The 19372-nt window shown below is 43.9% G+C and overlaps 1 protein-coding gene across 4 annotated transcripts in view; it reads right to left on the bottom strand.

Annotated features, from left to right (window-relative positions):
• The window catches only part of LOC126262337 (myb-related protein B), a 210922-nt gene that overhangs the window by 141627 nt on the left and 49923 nt on the right, over positions 1 to 19372 (bottom strand). For 3 of the 4 annotated variants that reach the window (XM_049958898.1, XM_049958901.1, XM_049958897.1), the window contains exon 1: positions 7508 to 7654. The exons of the other annotated variant lie outside the window; for it this stretch is intronic. In XM_049958898.1, the coding sequence (XP_049814855.1) occupies positions 7508 to 7569 (62 nt within the window). In that variant the 5' untranslated portion in view covers positions 7570 to 7654. Of the gene's footprint in view, positions 1 to 7507; positions 7655 to 19372 lie in introns of those variants that run through there. 4 annotated transcript variants of the gene reach the window in all.

The raw sequence follows: 19372 nt of genomic DNA on the forward strand, positions 1-19372 counted from the left end.
CGAGGTGGTCGCTCGCTATAGTGTTTCGGCGCGCCGCGGGCCACTATAGCAACGTGGGAAGCAAGAACCGGTCCCTCCCTACTCCAGCCTCGGCCTTATTCGGTTGCGGTCGGCTACATTCGTCACGCGCGGGCCGGGATCGGCCCAGCTGCTTCTGACAGCAAGCGGGATGGTCCAGGCCTGTCATCTGCTTCCTAAGAGACATGGCATCAGCGTACGTTCATTTGAACCCTCGACAACACAACCGCCTAAGTAGCTCACGAAAACTGGAGCAACTTAAACGGGTCTTAGTTAATCCGAAAGCAATGACTCCATTCTCTCCCTCCATAGCAGTTCTCGTTTCCTTGTACCTTAACTGCACGTCGGCTGTAACCACGGCATTACCAACTATACATTATTTTGCCACACAGCTACGAAACTCGTATTATTAAAAAAACAAACCCGGTTCATGGTGAATCGGGTTTGTTGATTGCCTAATGGTTTCCAAAAATTAATTTTCAGTATTCAATACAGTTATTGACTTAATTTAAAATGCTTTCATAATCTACTTACTAAGTAATATACTCTTTACTTAAAGATTAAACAAAGTAATACAAGGATTAACAGGCGATGAACTCACTGTGCGGCGTGAAAATTATCCAGACTATATTCATCCAGTACTGAGAATAAAAGCACTTAGCGACTTCCAAGAAACTTTGCGCATAATATCAAGCCTTTCGAAAACTGACTCGTCGACGTCCACTACATGAAACGAAAAAAAGATTATACCTTACTACATTTTCTGTCACATTTTGAGTAGAACAGCGATGTGGGATTCCTAAAGGGATAAATGATCTTAAAAAGCTGTCAGTAGTCGCTCAGAAAAGAGTTTAATATCCAACAGCATCATTTGCCGAATAACACAAAATGTCTGGCAAGTAGCAAAACAAATTTTAAATCTAAGTAAAATCATTTCTCCTGGACAACTCCTCCAATTCCACGGGAGATTTTCTATTTTAAAACCTGGTAGCCCGTAAAAAAAGTTTAAGTGTAGCTGCATGAGTAGGACTAAAAATGTGTGTATTAGTGCTAATATTAATGAAATATACATATCCTGTAAATTGTGTCGTTCCATACCATTTCAATAAAAGAACCGTTCGAATAATCAACGGTACACATAACGAACTAACTTCGTTCTCCATGTAATAAAACTTCAGGATCAAGCACGACTTTTTAATTGATTGCTTTTTTATTAGTACCTATAGTGACAACATATTTTGCAGCAATACCACACATACCATTCAATGCGCCTGAAAATGATATCATTGTACGGAGATATGACGTCATCAACACTGAGATACACGAAAACTACCTTTTGCTTAAAACAAAACGCAAGTTATCCGGACTATATTCACCCACTGTTTGATAATGAGAGCAGCTAACGACTTTCGACTAACTTCAAACCTTTTCCAACCTTTTTCTCGTTTACACACTTAATGTCAAATACTTGACAGTAACTCATTCTTAAAGACACGTCTGAAGCTGTTCATACACAGACGTCCGATTCTTTAAAGAATCGTGGGTTTGTTGTTTACTGGTGCAAATGTACTGGAATTGCCGATCTTGGTGGAGCAATGGGAAGACAAGTTCGAATCGAGAAAACAGGATTACAAAACCCCATACGGCAACTCTCATTTAATTTTTCCGTTATTTCCATGAATAATTTGAGGCCATTGTCGCGATCGTTCCTGATACAAATTCACGGTCGATTTCTTACCAAATCTACCCAACGAATTAATGTGGAATAAGTACTTTTCAATGTATCATATATTAAAAGTTTCTTCTCGGTCCGCTCAACTGACTGGTTCTATCCGTACTTTGTACGGAGTACATACGCGCGAGATGAAGAAAGTTTCTAGTTTTTACGCTGTTAATACGGTGCTCTAGGTGATACATTTCAAATTCTCATTCTCTGGAGACGTATGGCTTTTCTGAGTTTCTATCAATTGCGATTTTTCAATTTTTCTGTTACATTCAGGCATGTGTCAAACAGGACTCTGATATCTCAAACCACCCTTCTTTTTACACGTCGGTTGTTTCCGTTGGTTCGTCGACGAGATATAGGTCCAATACGCCTAAGCAATATTCAACTGTTTTTTTATGCAATTTCTGCAGTTTCCCAGTATCACACCAACGCAGCTTAGCCTCTCGTTCGCTTTATCTGGCCCAGGACGTATTCTACTGCAGTCCAAGAACAAAGTGGTGACAAACTCTCCGCAAGACTTGTGTCCAAAAACTTTAGCGATTTCGCTTTCTGTCTTCGCTGCGAGTTGCCTACAGATAAGGAAAAGGTTTCATCAACCGTAAGTTGGTTTTACCACAGCAGTGCTTTATTAGGTATAGAATACTATGGGAGACTTGCCCAGCCTCTTATGGGAGGACATACAGTTCAACGTAGTCTTCAAACCACCTCGCAACTGCGCATTTTTAAAATTAACAAATATTGCCAGAGGTAGGAAATAAGAAAATCCTGGGGAAGACCGAGAATCCGAGATTTTTGGATCCGTAGTCTGTCACTTGTCCACTGATCCGCCGAACCAGAATGATTTTAGTAGACACGTTCAACACTAAACAGTTTCTATATGTCTGTTAATAATGACTGAAAAATGTGGGCCATTCATTCCGTGATTATCAATTCCTCACCCATTCTCTCATTCAACGAAATTAATGTTAGCAAAAATGTCTGACTGCAGCAACACATACAATCGCTAAAAGACACGTTTCTCGGCTGAATTAAAATTTCATTACACAGTTATCAATTTGAAATAGCTGACAAATTAATTTGAACTTCGGCTTGAGCATAAGTCTCTTAAAACGAGAGGCGAAATTTCTGTGGTGGACTGTTCTGCAAGATTTTTCACGATACCTCGCCTCCATAGAGGTACAACATGAACAAAATGGAAGTTCATGATACAGACATTCAGGTGGACCGTGGTTAAAAATCGCTCTGATTCAGCGTACGCGTTGCTGTTCTAAATTAACATTTATTTTGTAGCGGAGTGGAAATTGTAATAGCATTCCTTGATGGATTAAAACCGTTCAAAACTGATGTCTGTCTGCAAGAAAGTCACACAGCGAAAGAAACGGACCGGGTCTGACTCTCAGTCCAGGACAAAGCTTAGTCTTTGAGTGCTTTAGAAAATAACTATACGAATTCTCGGACGGTTCCATGCGGAACGTCATAGCAAATGGCTCTGAGCACTATGGGACTTAACATCTGTGGTCATCAGTCCCCTAGAACTTCGAACTACTTAAACCTAACTAACCTAAAGACATCACACACATCCATGCCCGAGGCAGGATTCGAACCTGCGACCGTAGCAGTCGCGCGGTTCCGGACTGCGCGCCTAGAACCGCTAGACCACCGCGGCCGGCGAACGTCATAGCAGTTTCCTTTCAAATATGTACAGTAGACTTAAGATTACCGGAAAGTAGCAAGGATGAAAAACGATCCAGGAGAAGCAATACTACGGACGTGATACGTAACAAACAGTGACGAACGAACAAACACAAACACACACACACACACACACACACACACACACACACACACACAAAATGACCGGACGGATTTGAATTTCGTTGTAACAGAAAATGGTATGCTCCAAATAATGGGAAATTCACGCCAGAGCGGGAAGCTTGAGCATTCCAGCGGAGCTTCCTGCTTTATTTCACGCGCACTGACTACGCTACGGCCTACGCGCACCTCGACTCCAGCCAACAGCTCCGTATCAGCCGCTCGGCTTCCTTCCAGCTCGCTTTATCTCCGGCGCGGTGGCGGAGGCATTACCGCACAAATATTTGTCGCGCCATTCTCCGGACGCTGTGCGCATTTAGAAATCACCTTTTTCCGGGACCTTCCCACATGATGGGGCAGACTCTGCATCAATGAAGAACCGAACCTACACAGAAGAGGGGGAGAAAGTCAACGAAGCTAAGCTCTAAATTTAAACATTTTAGGTTATGCATAACCCTGACTCTAACCAGTATCACTTGTAATATACAAATAAGTGAAACCAGTCTCTTTTACTGATATTCTCACAGCGCGTTTCGGAGGATTACACCTCCAGCACATAGATTTATTTTTAATTTAATAGAACATAGGTCATAGAGGAACTGCAAATAAAACTTCTCTGGCCAATGTGTCATACTGTCTCAGCGACAAAACGCTGCTTTCCGAATCGTATTTACATTACATACGCTTTCTACAAGATGGAGTGAGCAGGCAGAAAACTGTCAATGTAACTTAATTTAAATAAAACCTTGTGGTGATGCAGGCATAACAAATATTGGGACCAAATTGCTGAGGTCATCGATCCCTAGGCTTATGCACTATTTAATCTAACTTACGCTAAGGACAACACACACACCCATGCCCAAGGGAGGACTCGAACCTCCGACGGGGGGAGCCGCGCGAACCGTGACATGACGCTGCAGACCGCACGGCTACCCAGCGCGGCCAGGCATAACATTTCGCAACTAGTAAGAACCATCAATAAATCTGTCTTGTTACATATATCTGTTTATTTTAAGAGTGAGCTGCTAATGCTGAGTTAGTGCCACACATTACACGAGACGTGTACCATCTCCAGATGTTGACCACCACCTCCTCAAAGTAATCCCCGTTCTTCTTCTTCGTCTTAGCCTTCTTCATAACGTTACTGTAGCCGGCCGGAGTGGCCGAGCGGTTCTAGGCGCTACAGTCGCGTGACCGCTACGCTCGCAGGTTCGAATCCTGCCTCGGGCATGGATGTGTGTGATGTCCTTAGGTTAGTTAGGTTTAAGTAGTTCTAAGTTCTAGGGGACTGATAACCTCAGAAGTTAAGTCCCATAGTGCTCAGAGCCATTTCTGAACGTTCCTGTATTATGCCAACAACGTATTCTCCACAGAAAAAAATATTCTTTATTGACGGGGATGGTAGGAAATCTAGTACGAAGTTGCCAAAAATAATGTCAGATTACATACTGCTCCTGGTCAGGCGTTAAATCTCTTTAATACGAAGAGAAAGTCTTACAGTAAAATTGACGAGAAAATGGACAGACAAGCTTCGGTACTCAAAGATATCTACATGTTATATTGAGCAGCATGACGGTTATCTCTCAGACAACTCCACCTTCCCCCTCCCCAAATGAGGTTCGAATCCCACCCAAGTTCTGATTCCACGTGCCTTCTAATACCTATCAATCGTCCAATGTATCAGCAGCATTTCCAGACGTTACTTACCGTCCACAAACATCGTGATTGCGAGATTTTACAAGAGATTTATACGTAGCGCCGTGTCGCTCAACATGCAGGCTACGGACCCTGTGGAGTCTGGATGTTATAAGGAATCTGCAACTAAAAAGTCGTTTACTTGGGCCATCAAGTCTTGGGTGGGTGGGGTGTATTCTAAAAATCACAACCGATACCTTTTCTTACTACTGAGTCGTAATCAATGTCTTGTAAAGCGTCGTTCAATCTCACGATACGTAAAAATACGCATTTCGGATAAAAACTCTACTTCAAAGAAGGCACAAAGTGAAATGCAAATGGCTAACTGTATTGATAAATTATTCCTTCGTCTGCCGTTCCACGAATGTAGTTTTTTCTCATCAAAAACTGTTATGAACTTCCAATTTCTCCCTACTCAGCACTGCTTGGGTGTAAAGTTTGTTCGCAACCTTTTGCCGAACAAAATAATTCAATTGATGTACTGTTGTTTCACACTTGTAATCTGGAAAAAATGAGACACATTGGTTTGTTCTGTGTACCTCTCTTGAGAGGTATTGGAGAGTGGCCATATACAGATGTGAAACTTGGGCAACAAGAAGAGAAGAGAGAAGACGGCTAGAGGCCCTGGAGATGTGGTGCTATAGAAGATCAGCTGGAGACACAAAGTAAAAAATGAAGAGGTGCTTAGAAGAGTACAGGAAACCAGATCTCTGTGGAGGCACATCCAAACAAGAAGAGAAAAACTTGCAGGGCACATCCTACGACACAACAACATCATTGTAACAATAGCAGAAGGAGCTATCGAGGGAAGGAATCGGCGGGGGCGACCAAGGATATGCAACAGATCATGAATGACGCTGGATGTAACACATAAGTGCAAATTAAGAGGAAGGCAGACAGAAGAGAGGAATGCCGATCTGCTGCAAACCAACCTCATGGTTGAACACTAAAAGAAAATAAGGAAGACCACTCTTGAGCAGAGCTACACAACTCAAGTAACAAGTCCTTAAAAATGATTTGAAACGCACCTGCAATGTAGTGTAATGAATGACACGGTGACTACAACGCAATACAAAACTGAAGTGGTGATGGCAGAAATTCCCGCAACCGGGCGAAGTTCGATCGATTGCATAGGATATGCGCGCTGAACACCAATATGAGACAAAGCTATCACAAAAATCTAGTGAACGAAAAACCCCGCGACATATTGAAATTCTCTCGAGGCAGATTGTTGAGCGAGATGAATTCGAAATAAGAAAGCGGCAAAATTTTGTACGAAGAACGTCCCAGGGGGAAAATGCCCATCTCTCCATACACCGATTTGAAACAAGAAATACGCTGAACTATACCAATTGCAGCAGAACAGCCTACAACTGGCCACCATTATTACGTGGACATGGCCACCATTATTACGTGGACACATGGTGCCCCGCCATTTCCCCGTGCGGCCATTTTGTATTCACCCAAGAGTTGCTGCAAGTGGCAGACCCCAGAAAAAATTTACAGCAGGTGTATACTCACGTTTTTAACCGCAAATTGGAGATATCGTACGATATCCGCCAGATTCCATGAAACATTTTCAATGTATGTAAACTGAAAAAAAAAGCCCGTGTGACATGTCATGCAAAGCTGTTAACTGCGCTGCTCCAACAGTTACTGAACCTCTACAACCTGCACGTTTGATGATCAGTGAAGAATGTTGGATGCCGGTCTGCCAACGTTGTTCAACGTAATTCTCTTTACTAAGTAGCTAGATTCACTGCTTTTACACTATCAAAAGTATTATACTGCGACCGACAGTGGCAACAAATTGTCTCAATCGTCAACGAACGTTCACGTGTGCGTAATCTTCGGTAAGTGGCAACAAAGGCGTACTTCGATTACAGTATTTGTGATAAAATCGTTGGCTGTAGGTAGATCTGAATCCAAACTGGTTCCAAGAACGGGGTGAGGCGTATATAGAGGCTTGGGATGCCAATCGTGCACAGGTGGGATTCACAACAGTTAACAGCTGCCAGTAATTAACTTTTACCTTAGCGGTGCTAACCTTTTAGTTAGTAAAAAAAGTAAAAACTGGCAGTCTAAATCAGCACGTCCACATTTTCAAGCGCTATAGGGCACATCTGTTCTTCCGGTCCGATCGATATCCGGGTATACTCCCCCAGGTGGGTCCGTAGCACCTGGCCCGGTTATGATTAACGGCAACAACACACATGGGAGGCAAGAGCACCAGAATGATAGGAACGTGGTACTCACTCGGCGTTTTCTACGCCGGCGCTGACACCTCCCGCGTAGCAGTATCCATAGGGGGCAGCCATCAGACACACTCACTGAGGAAGAGGAACACGCACTGGCGGCAATGCGCGCGAGCGAGCACGGGACCCCCACCGCCGACCGGCGCGGCTCGCGAAGCGCCAGGTGTGGCGAGCCGGCAGCCGGGCAGGCCGCGCGCGCTCGCATAGGCTGGAGAGGGGAGGGCGCCGCCGCCGCTGTCTCATTGCCCGTACAGTACAGCTGCTCCTGGCCGCACTGCATCAAGGCCCTCGGCACTTTGGCCACAGCACTAGCCTCTAGTATGTATCCTACAATCCTATAAGTGCTCCGCAACTGGATTGTCCCACAGCTGTAGTGGCCAAAATTTCACACGCCCAAAACACTGTTTGAATCTTACGTTGCCTGCACTATCTACATATGCTGTATCATCATCTTCATCATTTAAGACTGATTATGCCTTTAAGCTTTCAGTCTGGAGCATAGTACCCCCCTTATAAAATTCCTCCATGATCCCCTATTCGGTTCTAACATTGGTGCCTATTACTTCAAAATCATTCTTAACCGAAGCCAGGTACCTTCTCCTTAGTCTACCCAGACTCCTCCTACCCTCTACTGCTGAACCCATGAATCTCTTGGTTAAACTTGCTTCTCCCATACTTGTCACATGAACACACCAACTAAGCCTGTTCGCCCTGACTGCTACATCTACAGGGTGTTACAAAAAGGTACGGCCAAACTTTCAGGAAACATTCCTCAAACACAAAGAAAGAAAATATGTTATGTGGACATGTGTCCGGAAACGCTTACTTTCCATGTTAGAGCTCATTTCTCTTCAAATCACATTAATCATGGAACGGAAACACACAGCAACAGAACGTACCAGCGCGACTTCAAACACTTTGTTACAGGAAATGTTCAAAATGTACTCCGTTAGCGAGGATACATGCATCCACACTCCGTCGCATGGAATCCGTGATGCGCTGATGCAGCCCTGGAGAATGGCGTATTGTATCACAGCCGTCCACAATATGAGCACGAAGAGTCTCTACATTTGGTACCGGGGTTGCGTAGACAAGAGCTTTCAAATGCCCCCATAAATGAAAGTCAAGAGGGTTGAGGTCAGGAGAGCGTGGAGGCCATGCAATTGGTCCGCCTCTACCAATCCATCGGTCGCCGAAATGTGCAGGAGCTCCATCGTGCATGAACAACATGTTGTGTCGTACTTGTAAAGGCACATGTTCTAGCAGCACAGGTAGAGTATCCCGTATGAAATCATGATAACGTGCTCCATTGAGCGTAGGTGGAAGAACATGGGGCCCAATCAAGACATCACCAACAACGCCTGCCCAAACGTTCACAGAAAATCTGTGTTGTTGACGTGATTGCACAATTGCGTGCGGATTCTCGTCAGCCCACACATGTTGATTGTGGAAATTTACAATTTGATCACGTTGGAATGAAGCCTCATCCGTAAAGAGAACATTTGCACTGAAATGAGGATTGACACATTTTTGGATGAACCATTCGCAGAAGTGTACCCGTGGAGGCCAATCAGCTGCTGATAGCGCCTGCACACGCTGTACATGGTACGGAAACAACTGGTTCTCCCGTAGCACTCTCCATACAGTGACGTGGTCAACGTTACCTTGTACAGCAGCAACTTCTCTGACGCTGACATTAGGGTTATCGTCAACTGCACGAAGAATTGTCTCGTCCATTGCAGGTGTCCTCGTCGTTCTAGGTCTTCCCCAGTCGCGAGTCATAGGCTGGAATGTTCCGTGCTCCCTAAGACGCCGATCAATTGCTTCAAACGTCTTCCTGTCGGGACACCTTCGTTCTGGAAATCTGCCTCGATACGAACGTACCGCGCCACGGCTATTGCCCCGTGCTAATCCATACATCAAATGGGCATCTGCCAACTCCGCATTTGTAAACATTGCACTGACTGCAAAACCACGTTCGTGATGAACACTAACCTGTTCATGCTACGTACTGATGTGCTTGATGCTAGTACTGTAGAGCAACTAGTCGCATGTCAACACAAGCACCGAAGCCAACATTATCTTCCTTCAATTGGGCCAACTGGCGGTGAATCGAGGAAGTACAGTACATACTGACGAAACTAAAATGAGCTCTAACATGGAAATTAAGCGTTTCCGAACACATGTCCAAATAACATCTTTTCTTCATTTGTGTGTGAGGAATGTTTCCTGGAAGTTTGGCCGTACCTTTTTGTAATACCTTGTATAGAGTTCATTCCCAGTTTTTCTTTGATTTCCTCATTGTGGACAGCCTCCTGCCATTGTTCCCATCTACTAGTACCTGCAATCATCCTAGCTACTTTCACATCCGTAACCTCAACCTTATCGATAAGGTAACCTGAATCCACCCAGTTCTCGCTCCCATACAACAAAGTTGGTCGAAAGATTGAACGGTGCACAGATAACTTAGTCTTGGTACTGACTTCCTTCTTGCAGAAGAGAGTGGATCGTAGCTGAGCGCTCCCTGCATTAGCTTTGCTACACCTCGCTTCCAGTTCTTTCACTATGTTGCCATCCTCTGAGAATATGCATCCTAAGTACTTGAAACCGTCCACCTGTTCTAACTTTGTTCCTCCTATTTGGCACTCAATCCGTTTATATCTCTTTTCCGCTGACATTACTTTCGTTTTGGAGATGATAATCTTCATACCATAGTAGTTGTTGTGGTCTTCAGTCCTGAGACTGGTTTGATGCAGCTCTCCATGCTACCCTATCCTGTGCAAGCTTCATCATCTCCCAGTACCTACTGCAATCTACATCCTTCTGAATCTGCTGAGTGTATTCATCTCTTGGTCTCCCTCTACGATTTTTACCCTCCACGCTGCCCTCCAATGCTACATTTGTGATCCCTCGATGCCTCAGAACATGTCCTACTAACCGGTCCCTTCTTTTTATCAAGTTGTGCCACAAGCTCCTCTTCGCCCCAATTCTATTCAATACTTCATCATTAGTTATGTGATCTACCCATCTAATCTTCAGCATTCTTCTGTAGCACCACATTTCGAAAGCTTCTATTCTCTTCTTGTCCAAACTATTTATCGTCCATGTTTCACTTCCATACATGGCTACACTCATACCATAGTCCTGACATTTCTGATCTAGCTCTGAAATATTACTTTGCAAACTTTCAATCGAATCTGCCATCACAACTAAGTCATCCTCATATGCGAGACTGCTTATTTTGTGTTCACATATCTTAATCTCACCCAGCCAGTCTATTGTTTTCAACATATGATCCATAAATAATATGAACAACAGTGGAGACAGGTTGCAGCCTTGTCTTACCCCTGAAACTACTCTGAACCCTGAACTCAATTTACTGTCAACTCTAACTGCTGCCTGCCTATCTGTGTAAAGACCTATAATTGCTTGCAAAAGTTTGCCTCCTATTCGATAATCTCGTAGAACAGACAATAACTTCCTCCTACGAACCCGGTCATATGCCTTTTCTAGATCTATGAAGCACAGATACAATTCCGTGTTACACTCGTAACACTTCTCCATTATTTGCCGTAAGCTAAAGATCTGGTCCTGACAACCTCCAAGAGGCATATGGATGCCTTCCAGCTAAATACTTTTGATAAATCCACCTTTGCAATGCACCTAAAAGACCATGGTCACTCAGCGACAGCCATTATAGAAAACCACAAATACTACATACTGTGAACAAAGGAAAGAAAATGAATCTGCTTGAAGAGCTAGAAATTTATATCCACAGCTCTAACTCACCAGACCTTGTTCTAAACGAAGAAGTGGAACTTGCAAACAAATCCTATCTTCACATATTTCATGAAATATTCAAAAACAGAAAATAATTATCCTCTAATATAATAACAAAGTAATTTTCTATGGAAATTCGATGTTGCAGTCACAACAGTCCAAGTGTCATTATCATAATTTATAATAGTCATATTGTAAACACAAGCTGTAACTGGCATTCTATAATGTGTAATAGCTTTCAAAAATTTCATATGTGTAACATTTTTGTACCTCCTAGATCTAAGTTCTGTGACAACAGTGTGGTTCAGAACAGTTCTAGCTGTCATTTTTTAATTTGTAATAGCTTCGAGTAATTTCATATATATAACAACATTGTACTTCCTAGATCTAAGCTCACCATCAAAAATATGAATCAAAAAACTTAATAATGTGTGTCAAGAAACTTCGCAGTCTATAATAGCTTTTTAAATTCCTATATATGCAGCACCTTTGCACTTCCTATGGCTAAGTTCTTTGACCAGAAACTACAAGTTTCTTTGTGAGCAACATCTATACATCTGCTAGATCTAAGTTCTTTGACCACAGCCCACATGTTTGTATGTTAACATAGTGTATTTGTCGAGTGCACATCATAATAGTGTAATATGAAGCTATATTTGGTAAAACTGATATATGGACGTGAGAATGACCGTAAGTGTGTAACTAAGTGGCAAAACTATCACCACAGCATAACTGTAATAATGGTGCTTCATCTTTTTGTAAATACAGATATATTTTCGTCAAATGCTGCCTTACCACTTACAATTGTCCCACTTGTATATGTGTAGTCACCAGCAAATAAATTTTCTTGTATTTATACAGTGATCTCCAACAGTACAAACATGTACATGAATGTATAAACACCTGAAGATGCGCAAGCCCGAAACCGGTCGTGTGAAAAATAAACAACCTTTTATTGTGACTGGTAGCGGATAACCCCATAAAGGAACAGTCACGGAGTTCGACAGCATCCACTATGGATAAAATTCATTTAACCTCTAAGAGGCCTAAACCCACACTGATTTTCATCCAATTTGTCCTCAACTAATACTCGCACTTTTCTTTCGACAATACCTGAGAAGATTTTACCCACAACGCTGATTAAGGAGATACCTCTGTAGTTGTTACAATCTTTTCTGTTTCCATGTTTAAAGATTGGTGTGATTACTGCTTTAGTCCAGTCTGATGGAACCTGTCCCGACTCCCACGCCATTTCAATTATCCTGTGTAGCCATTTAAGACCTGACATTCCACTGTATTTGATGTTGATGATGATATGCTGTATAGTCACATTATTGGGACCACCTGCCAAAGGCATGAACAACCACCTTATGGCAGCGCGGACCGCTGCGAGACGTGCGGGAAGAGTCAATGAGGTGGTGGATGGTACCGACAGGGATGTGGAGCCATGCCGACTCCGGTGTCAACGCCAACTGCTCTAGGTTTCTCCGTTGAGGATCCATGGCGTGTACAGCCCGATCGACGTGGCACCACAGTCTCCATCGGGTTTAAATATGGGGCGTTTCGTGGCCAGGGAGTAAGGTAAACCCCCCTGATGCTCTTTGAACGAAGCGCGTACACAGCGAGTTGTGTGACACGTTTAACTGTCCTGCTGGTAGATGCCACCGTGCCGAGGGAAAACAAACTGCATGTAGGGTGGGGGGCCACAGTTCCGAAGAGCTTAGGCATACTTTGGTAGATCCACTGTGTCTTCCTGGAAGACGAGATCACCAAAGAATGCCCCTTCCGACGATTGTTGCAGGGTTCCACTTTTCACGCGTTTCACGCCGTACACGCCAGCAGCCTTCTGTCCGATGTGACGTACAGCGTGATTCTTTTAAAACTGCAGTTCCCAACGTGAGATACGCAGTAGACACAACGCTGTAAAATGTTTTCGTATCTTTCTGACTTTAGTGTTATCCTCCGTACATTAAGGGGACCACACCCCAAGCAAGAAACACACCACCATACCGTACCACCACTTGGGTACTTCACTCCTGACATTACACATGGTGGCAGGTAACGTTCTCCAGCATTCCCCAACCTCAAACCTGTCTATCGGTACAGCGTGATTCATCACTCCAAATCACTAGTTTCCAGTCATCCAATAGCAGATGGCCTCGCCCTTTACACTGTCTCGAGCTTCGCTTAGCACTGATCACAGAAATGCTTTGCTTATTATGAGCCGCTCGACGACTGTAGAGCCTTTTTGTCAACACCTTAAGCCTCGCAACTGTGCTAGTTGGAATGCTAGTAGCATTTTGGAACTGACTAGTGATTCCTGCCGCTCATATCATGCAATTTTTTACAACCGCCCTCCGCAGCTGCCAACAGTCCCTGCCTGTCGGTACTTGAGAGATGCCGGGTCTTGGTTTAATTGTGTTGTTTCTTCGCGTTTCCACTTTACAACCAGATCACCATTAGCTGACTTGGGGAGATTTAGAAGAGTTGAAATGTCTAATGGATTAGCTCCTCAGGTGATATCCAATGACTAGTCCATGTTCAGAGCTTATAAAGGAACGGTCACGGAGTTCAACTGCATCCATTATTGATAAAATTGACTTAGTCGTATTGATTTACATCTTGCTAAACATCAGCCTGGCGAGAAGTTGTCAGCTTGCTGTTAACGTAGCATAACCTGTAATTTTGCGTGTCGCTAAACGCAGTAGGATCTGACAACAACGTTACTGAGCGAGCGAGCTGGCGCAGTCGTTACGGCACTGGAATCGTGTTGTGAATGAGAGGGGATCAATCCCTCTCAGACATCTCGTTTTAAGTTTGCCGTGCGTTTCCCAAATTATTTATGTGCACTGTCGGCATGTTTCTACTGAAAAGGACACGGCCGAATTCCTTCCTTACCCTTCTCCAATCCTAGATGGTGCTTCCTTTCAAACTGTTGTACATTGTAGATAAAGACACCAAACCTAAATCTTCCTTTTCCATACGATTAATTAATGACAAATGACAGGAGTAAATGCGGTGCACATATCTGACGTCTAACAATAAGAAATGGAACGCTAAGGTAAGTAAACTTGCCAGTACAGCAAACGGCAATCTTAGACTTATTGATACATAGAAAATTGCAACTTGTCTACGAAAAAGTTTGGCAGTCTTAATGGCAGGCATTTTAGAGAGAGAGAGAGAGAGAGAGAGAGAGAGAGAGAGAGAGAGAGAGAGAGAGAGAGAGAGAGACTCTAGGACAGCTTAGAGAGAGTTTCTGAGGAATGAGAAACGCGATCTCTGGTAAGCAAACGCATGAGAAATACTGAAAAACGGGCACCTGGCAGAATGGAGGCATAAAAAAAAAGAAATCGATGACTCGAACAAAAATGATGGGGAAGGAGAGGGAGTGGGAGGCAAGAGGGCGGGAAACAGGAAAGGGTTGAACGGAAATGAGAGCAAGGGCGGGGGCGGGACAGGGAGGACGTGTCCCCAATAGGAAACGGAAAGGGCGGAACAGACAGGAAACGTGAAAGAGGGGGAGCGGAGAGGCAGGCAAAAGAGGGACGCTGAACAGAAAAGGGCCCGAATGGAAAATGTAAATGAGGTATCAAAAGAGAAACTCGGGAGGTAGCACAGCAGCCGACAGTTTGCAGCCAGTTCAATTTGTAAACTCCTGAAGCGGAATTGGACCGGACCAAGGAAATTAGAGCGAAGTGCAAAAATGCCGAGAAATGAGGAAAATCTGCGGAAAAGCGAACAACGCGACGACGTATTAACATACATGACAAGTAGTGAATTACTGTGACTGATCCGGGTTAGAGGAAAGGAATGAAAGAGATATCAATCTTAGGAATATCACTGTACGTGGCATACGAAATGTGTAGTATAAGAAAGGAGTTGCGGCAGCTACTAAAATATGGCTACCCCGAGAAAAACCACAACAGCACGACTCCACTTTCTGTCATTACGTATGACCGTCTAGTGCAAGCATCTTGCATTCATATTAATATGCATTATACTTCGCGTTTCCTCATAACATCGCGTGTGAACTCAGTTATCAAGATTGTGTCTTGAAGTGCGGATCCAATTCCGATGGCAGGAGCTACAAGAGAGGCGTTGTGTGTCACATGCTGTTTACTGTTAAAATTCCGAAAGGGTACGTACCGGAAGAAAATACGGACGTACTGCTCTCCCTACGTACACCTCGCGAAAATACCATGATGATAAATTGGGAAGATACGAACTCAAATGGTGGCATACCAACAACCTTTCTCCGGAACACCATTCGCTACGGGAACAGGAAAGGGGCAAAGTGTCAGTGGTACACAAACTACCGTCTGTAGATGTAAATGCAGAAGTACTTGGGAAAAAGACGACTTCAGCAATGCCAACGACGACACCCTCTAACATCCTTTACCAGCAGGAGAACCAGCGAGGCACATGATTTAAATGACACCAATATCGATTCTGAAGAGTACACCCCGAAACGAAGAAGATCGTGAGAGGTTCCGGGCTTTGCGAAGAGGCCCCATGGCGGCGAACATGGCTTCTTTACATGTGCACGCCTGTACTCGACAATTCACTTCCCCTACGAGGCCTCTGCACACGGCAGCGGAGCTGCGGGGAGCGGAAGGAAGGAAGGAGGCACGAAACAAGGAACAGGTCCGGGCTTTGGTTCCACCGGCAGACTGGCGGGGAGACTTTTCTATGGGGAAGCACTTAACTGCGGTACTGGCGCAGGGGTCGCAGCACGGCCGGCTCCCCAGCGACGGAGGTCTTCGCCGTAGAGTCCACCGCTTCCCCACTCTTGCAACTTGCATAAGTAGTAAAAATGTTGTGGTGACGTTGGCTGCTGAGTACTATGAGGAGGAAAATCATCATCACACACTGGTGGCATTGCTGAGGCAGCCTTCCTTCCGTTCGATGCCATCTGTACCATTTGCTTGTAGTCGCCGAAGTTCCGTCCACCCATAGACTTTGTAACGCGGATGTTCTCGGACTGCGTCTTCATTTTTCTTCCCCATTTCTCCTTCCAAGATGTTTCCTATGAAGCTATTATGTCGAATTATGTGTCCAATTAATTTAGTTTTGTTATCTGTATCTAGTTAATCAATATACTTTTCTTATTCATTCTTTTACTATTTGTTTTCTTTCAGTCCAGCGTCTTTTTGAATCTCTTCTCCATATCCTCATCTCTGTGGCATCTAATTTTCTTCTTTTATATTCTCCAAATAAATGTCTTGATGAATTTCCTTCTTGATTTTGTATTATGCTAGTTGGTTGTTAATGCATTACGTATAGATATTTCTAAGAGCTTCTTTAGTCACTGCAATTCTTCATTTATCTGCACTAGTATTACATTTCCTATCTCAATGTTTATTCCCTGCTTCATTTCTTTAGCCGATCAGGTGCATTTATTGCTTTATCCTACCACATTGCTACCGATTTCGAAGTCAGAAAGTTCCATTTCCAGGCACCTTGATTTAAATACATCATTTACAAGTAATCAGCACAGTTTTTAGACTCTTTAATGCTCATACATGCATATCGCGTCCATACTTTTGACATAAAACTGTCACGTTTTTAATCAAATATTTCAAGACGACACAACATTGCTTCGCCTCTTTTAAGCTTGAATCCCATTTTTATTATGGGGTGCGCTGTACTACAGTTTTGGAAAATTTATTTTCATTTTACTTCGCGACCGAATTCCCTTCTTGTCACCACAGTCATCAGTTATCTCAGTGAAGGAAGTCGTGTGTGCCTCCTGTCTGCCAATTGTGTAAGCTTTGTTCTGTGCCTGTGCTCGTATTTTAACTGTTTGTGTACCGCATTGCCAGAGATAAAAATTGGGGGCCAGCCCAGTATTTGCCCAGAGGGCGTGGGAAACCGTCTAAAAATCACACTCTGGCTGGCCGGTACACCAGCCACGGTTAACCTGACACGCGAATTCGATCACGGCCTGAAGTTACCTTCCTGTATCGCGAGATAGCGCTACACAAGCAGGTCCTGGGCGACTGTATAATAGATATAGTTATTAGCACCCTTACAGCCAAAATAATTAGCAGTAATTGATTTTGTATTGATATCTAGGCTGTGGGCCTTCGTCACCAAAAGCATACAAACTGGAAAAGTAAACTCAGCTGAGTTGATGAAATACAAAGAAGGGAATAAATACTATTTATTTACCTCTCTGAAATGTTTCTGTACAGCTCAGTCCTTTTCACTATGTATTTACATATATAACGGGACGACCGACCAAATCGTTCAAAATAGTAAAAGGACCCTAGACGCGAAGCCAGAAGCTTGTCTGTGGCTTAACTATTTTCTACGATATCCTTTCTACCACGCGTGTTCGTCCATAAAGTTTTGCAATAGCGTTTCTGTGAAGTTTTGAAAGTAGGAAACAGATAATTGTTGAATTGCTCCTGTGAGAGCATGTCGCCGAGGGTTTGATAGGTCAATCGGAGTGAGTACTGCCCTTGACAGGCAAAATTCCGAGTACGAGACATAGTCATACACACAATTTTAACCTGTCAAAAGTTCCAACAAAAATTTCAGTTTATCAATCTCCAAAACAAGACCTAACTTAAAAACCAGACGACACATGCAGATGTATACGCCTGTGTATCGCGCGGGATAAACCAGCCTCCCTATTATCTTCGAAATAGTTTCTACGCTACCCAAGTTTAAAGTTAGCAGTAAACTTGTCCCATTATCACCTAAAATAGTATGTACGTCTACACTGAGAGCAAGAACCACAAACCATCAACATACAAAATGCTTCACTGAAAGAGGTAAATCCCTCGCGCCCACTCCTGCAGTATCGCCCGCCGCAGCTGTAGGTCATATGAGAACAGAGCGTACCCAACAGGCAAACACGCCAGAACTTCGTCTCTTCTACAGAGCTGGGCGCAGGCAAGCCCGTCTCTTCTTTATGTAGGCTTTCACAAGTCGGAGCTATTGTCCCTCACGCGCAGTCATGTCTTAGCCCGCTGACTGGGGACCCCTCGGCAAGCCCTTGCAGGTAAGCTGCACACTGCCCGCCGCACGCTTCAGTCGCACTGCACCGACCACCCGCTCCCCAGGACCCTCATATGGCCTTGTAACAGGCGGAGTGCCACTATCTACTCCAGCCACTCTGTACTTATATTCTATGCAATTACTTCTGCTGACGAGGAGAATCCGACAAAGTGCCATAACCCGATTTTCCATAAAATCCACTCAGTGGAAGAGGGGTCAAAATATAGGGATACGTGCCTGGGCTAATTCCTTGATACCCTACCATTTCACAGAAAACGACGGTCAAAGCTGAAGCGATGGTACAGTGATTGGCGTAGCGGCTTCACACTTCTGCGCCCCGTGTTCGAAACCCGATTATTATTTTTTATGCTGGGTTCAAATGGCTCTGAGCACTATGGGACTTAACATCTGAGGTCATCAGTCCCCTAGAACTCAGAACTACTTAAGCCTAACCAACCTAAGGACACCACACACATCCGTGCCCGAGGCAGGATTCGAACCTGCGACCGTAGCGGTCGCGCGGTTCCAGACTGAAGCACCTAGAACCGCTCGGCCACAGCGGCCGGCTTTTATGCTTGTTTTCCATTAATCTACCCATGTCCGTAGAACGACTTCTGCAATGTATACTAAAATAACATTATCCTCGCTCGTCTACTAATTGTATACATGACGAATTAATTCAATGAATGAAAGAAACAATAAACGAATGAAAAAATTATTTGAAATGGTTTTCGGTGAAATTTCTGCACTGTATCTCGATACAAACAACCGCAAGAGGCAGTTTTCGGAGTAATTATACGTTATGCGCAGCTTGTCACGAAATTATTCCTAACGCGTGAAATCTTCAGCAATGCTAATGACGTTCCTCTCCCGTGTGAGATTCATACGAAGAAATGTCACTGTGGCAAACCTGCCTTTGCGCGATGCTCGTGGTGTTTGCAATTTCTCTGTTTCGAATGTTTCTATGATAGGTATCATCCAAGGGAATGCACCAAATCTTCCTGAACCATAAACATAAGAATGAAAAACAAGAATTAACACAAGAATTGATAGAAGATGAGAATTTAAAAACGATTGAACC

Source organism: Schistocerca nitens, chromosome 6 (assembly GCF_023898315.1).
Source record: "Schistocerca nitens isolate TAMUIC-IGC-003100 chromosome 6, iqSchNite1.1, whole genome shotgun sequence".
NCBI classification, from domain to species: Eukaryota; Metazoa; Arthropoda; class Insecta; order Orthoptera; family Acrididae; genus Schistocerca; species Schistocerca nitens.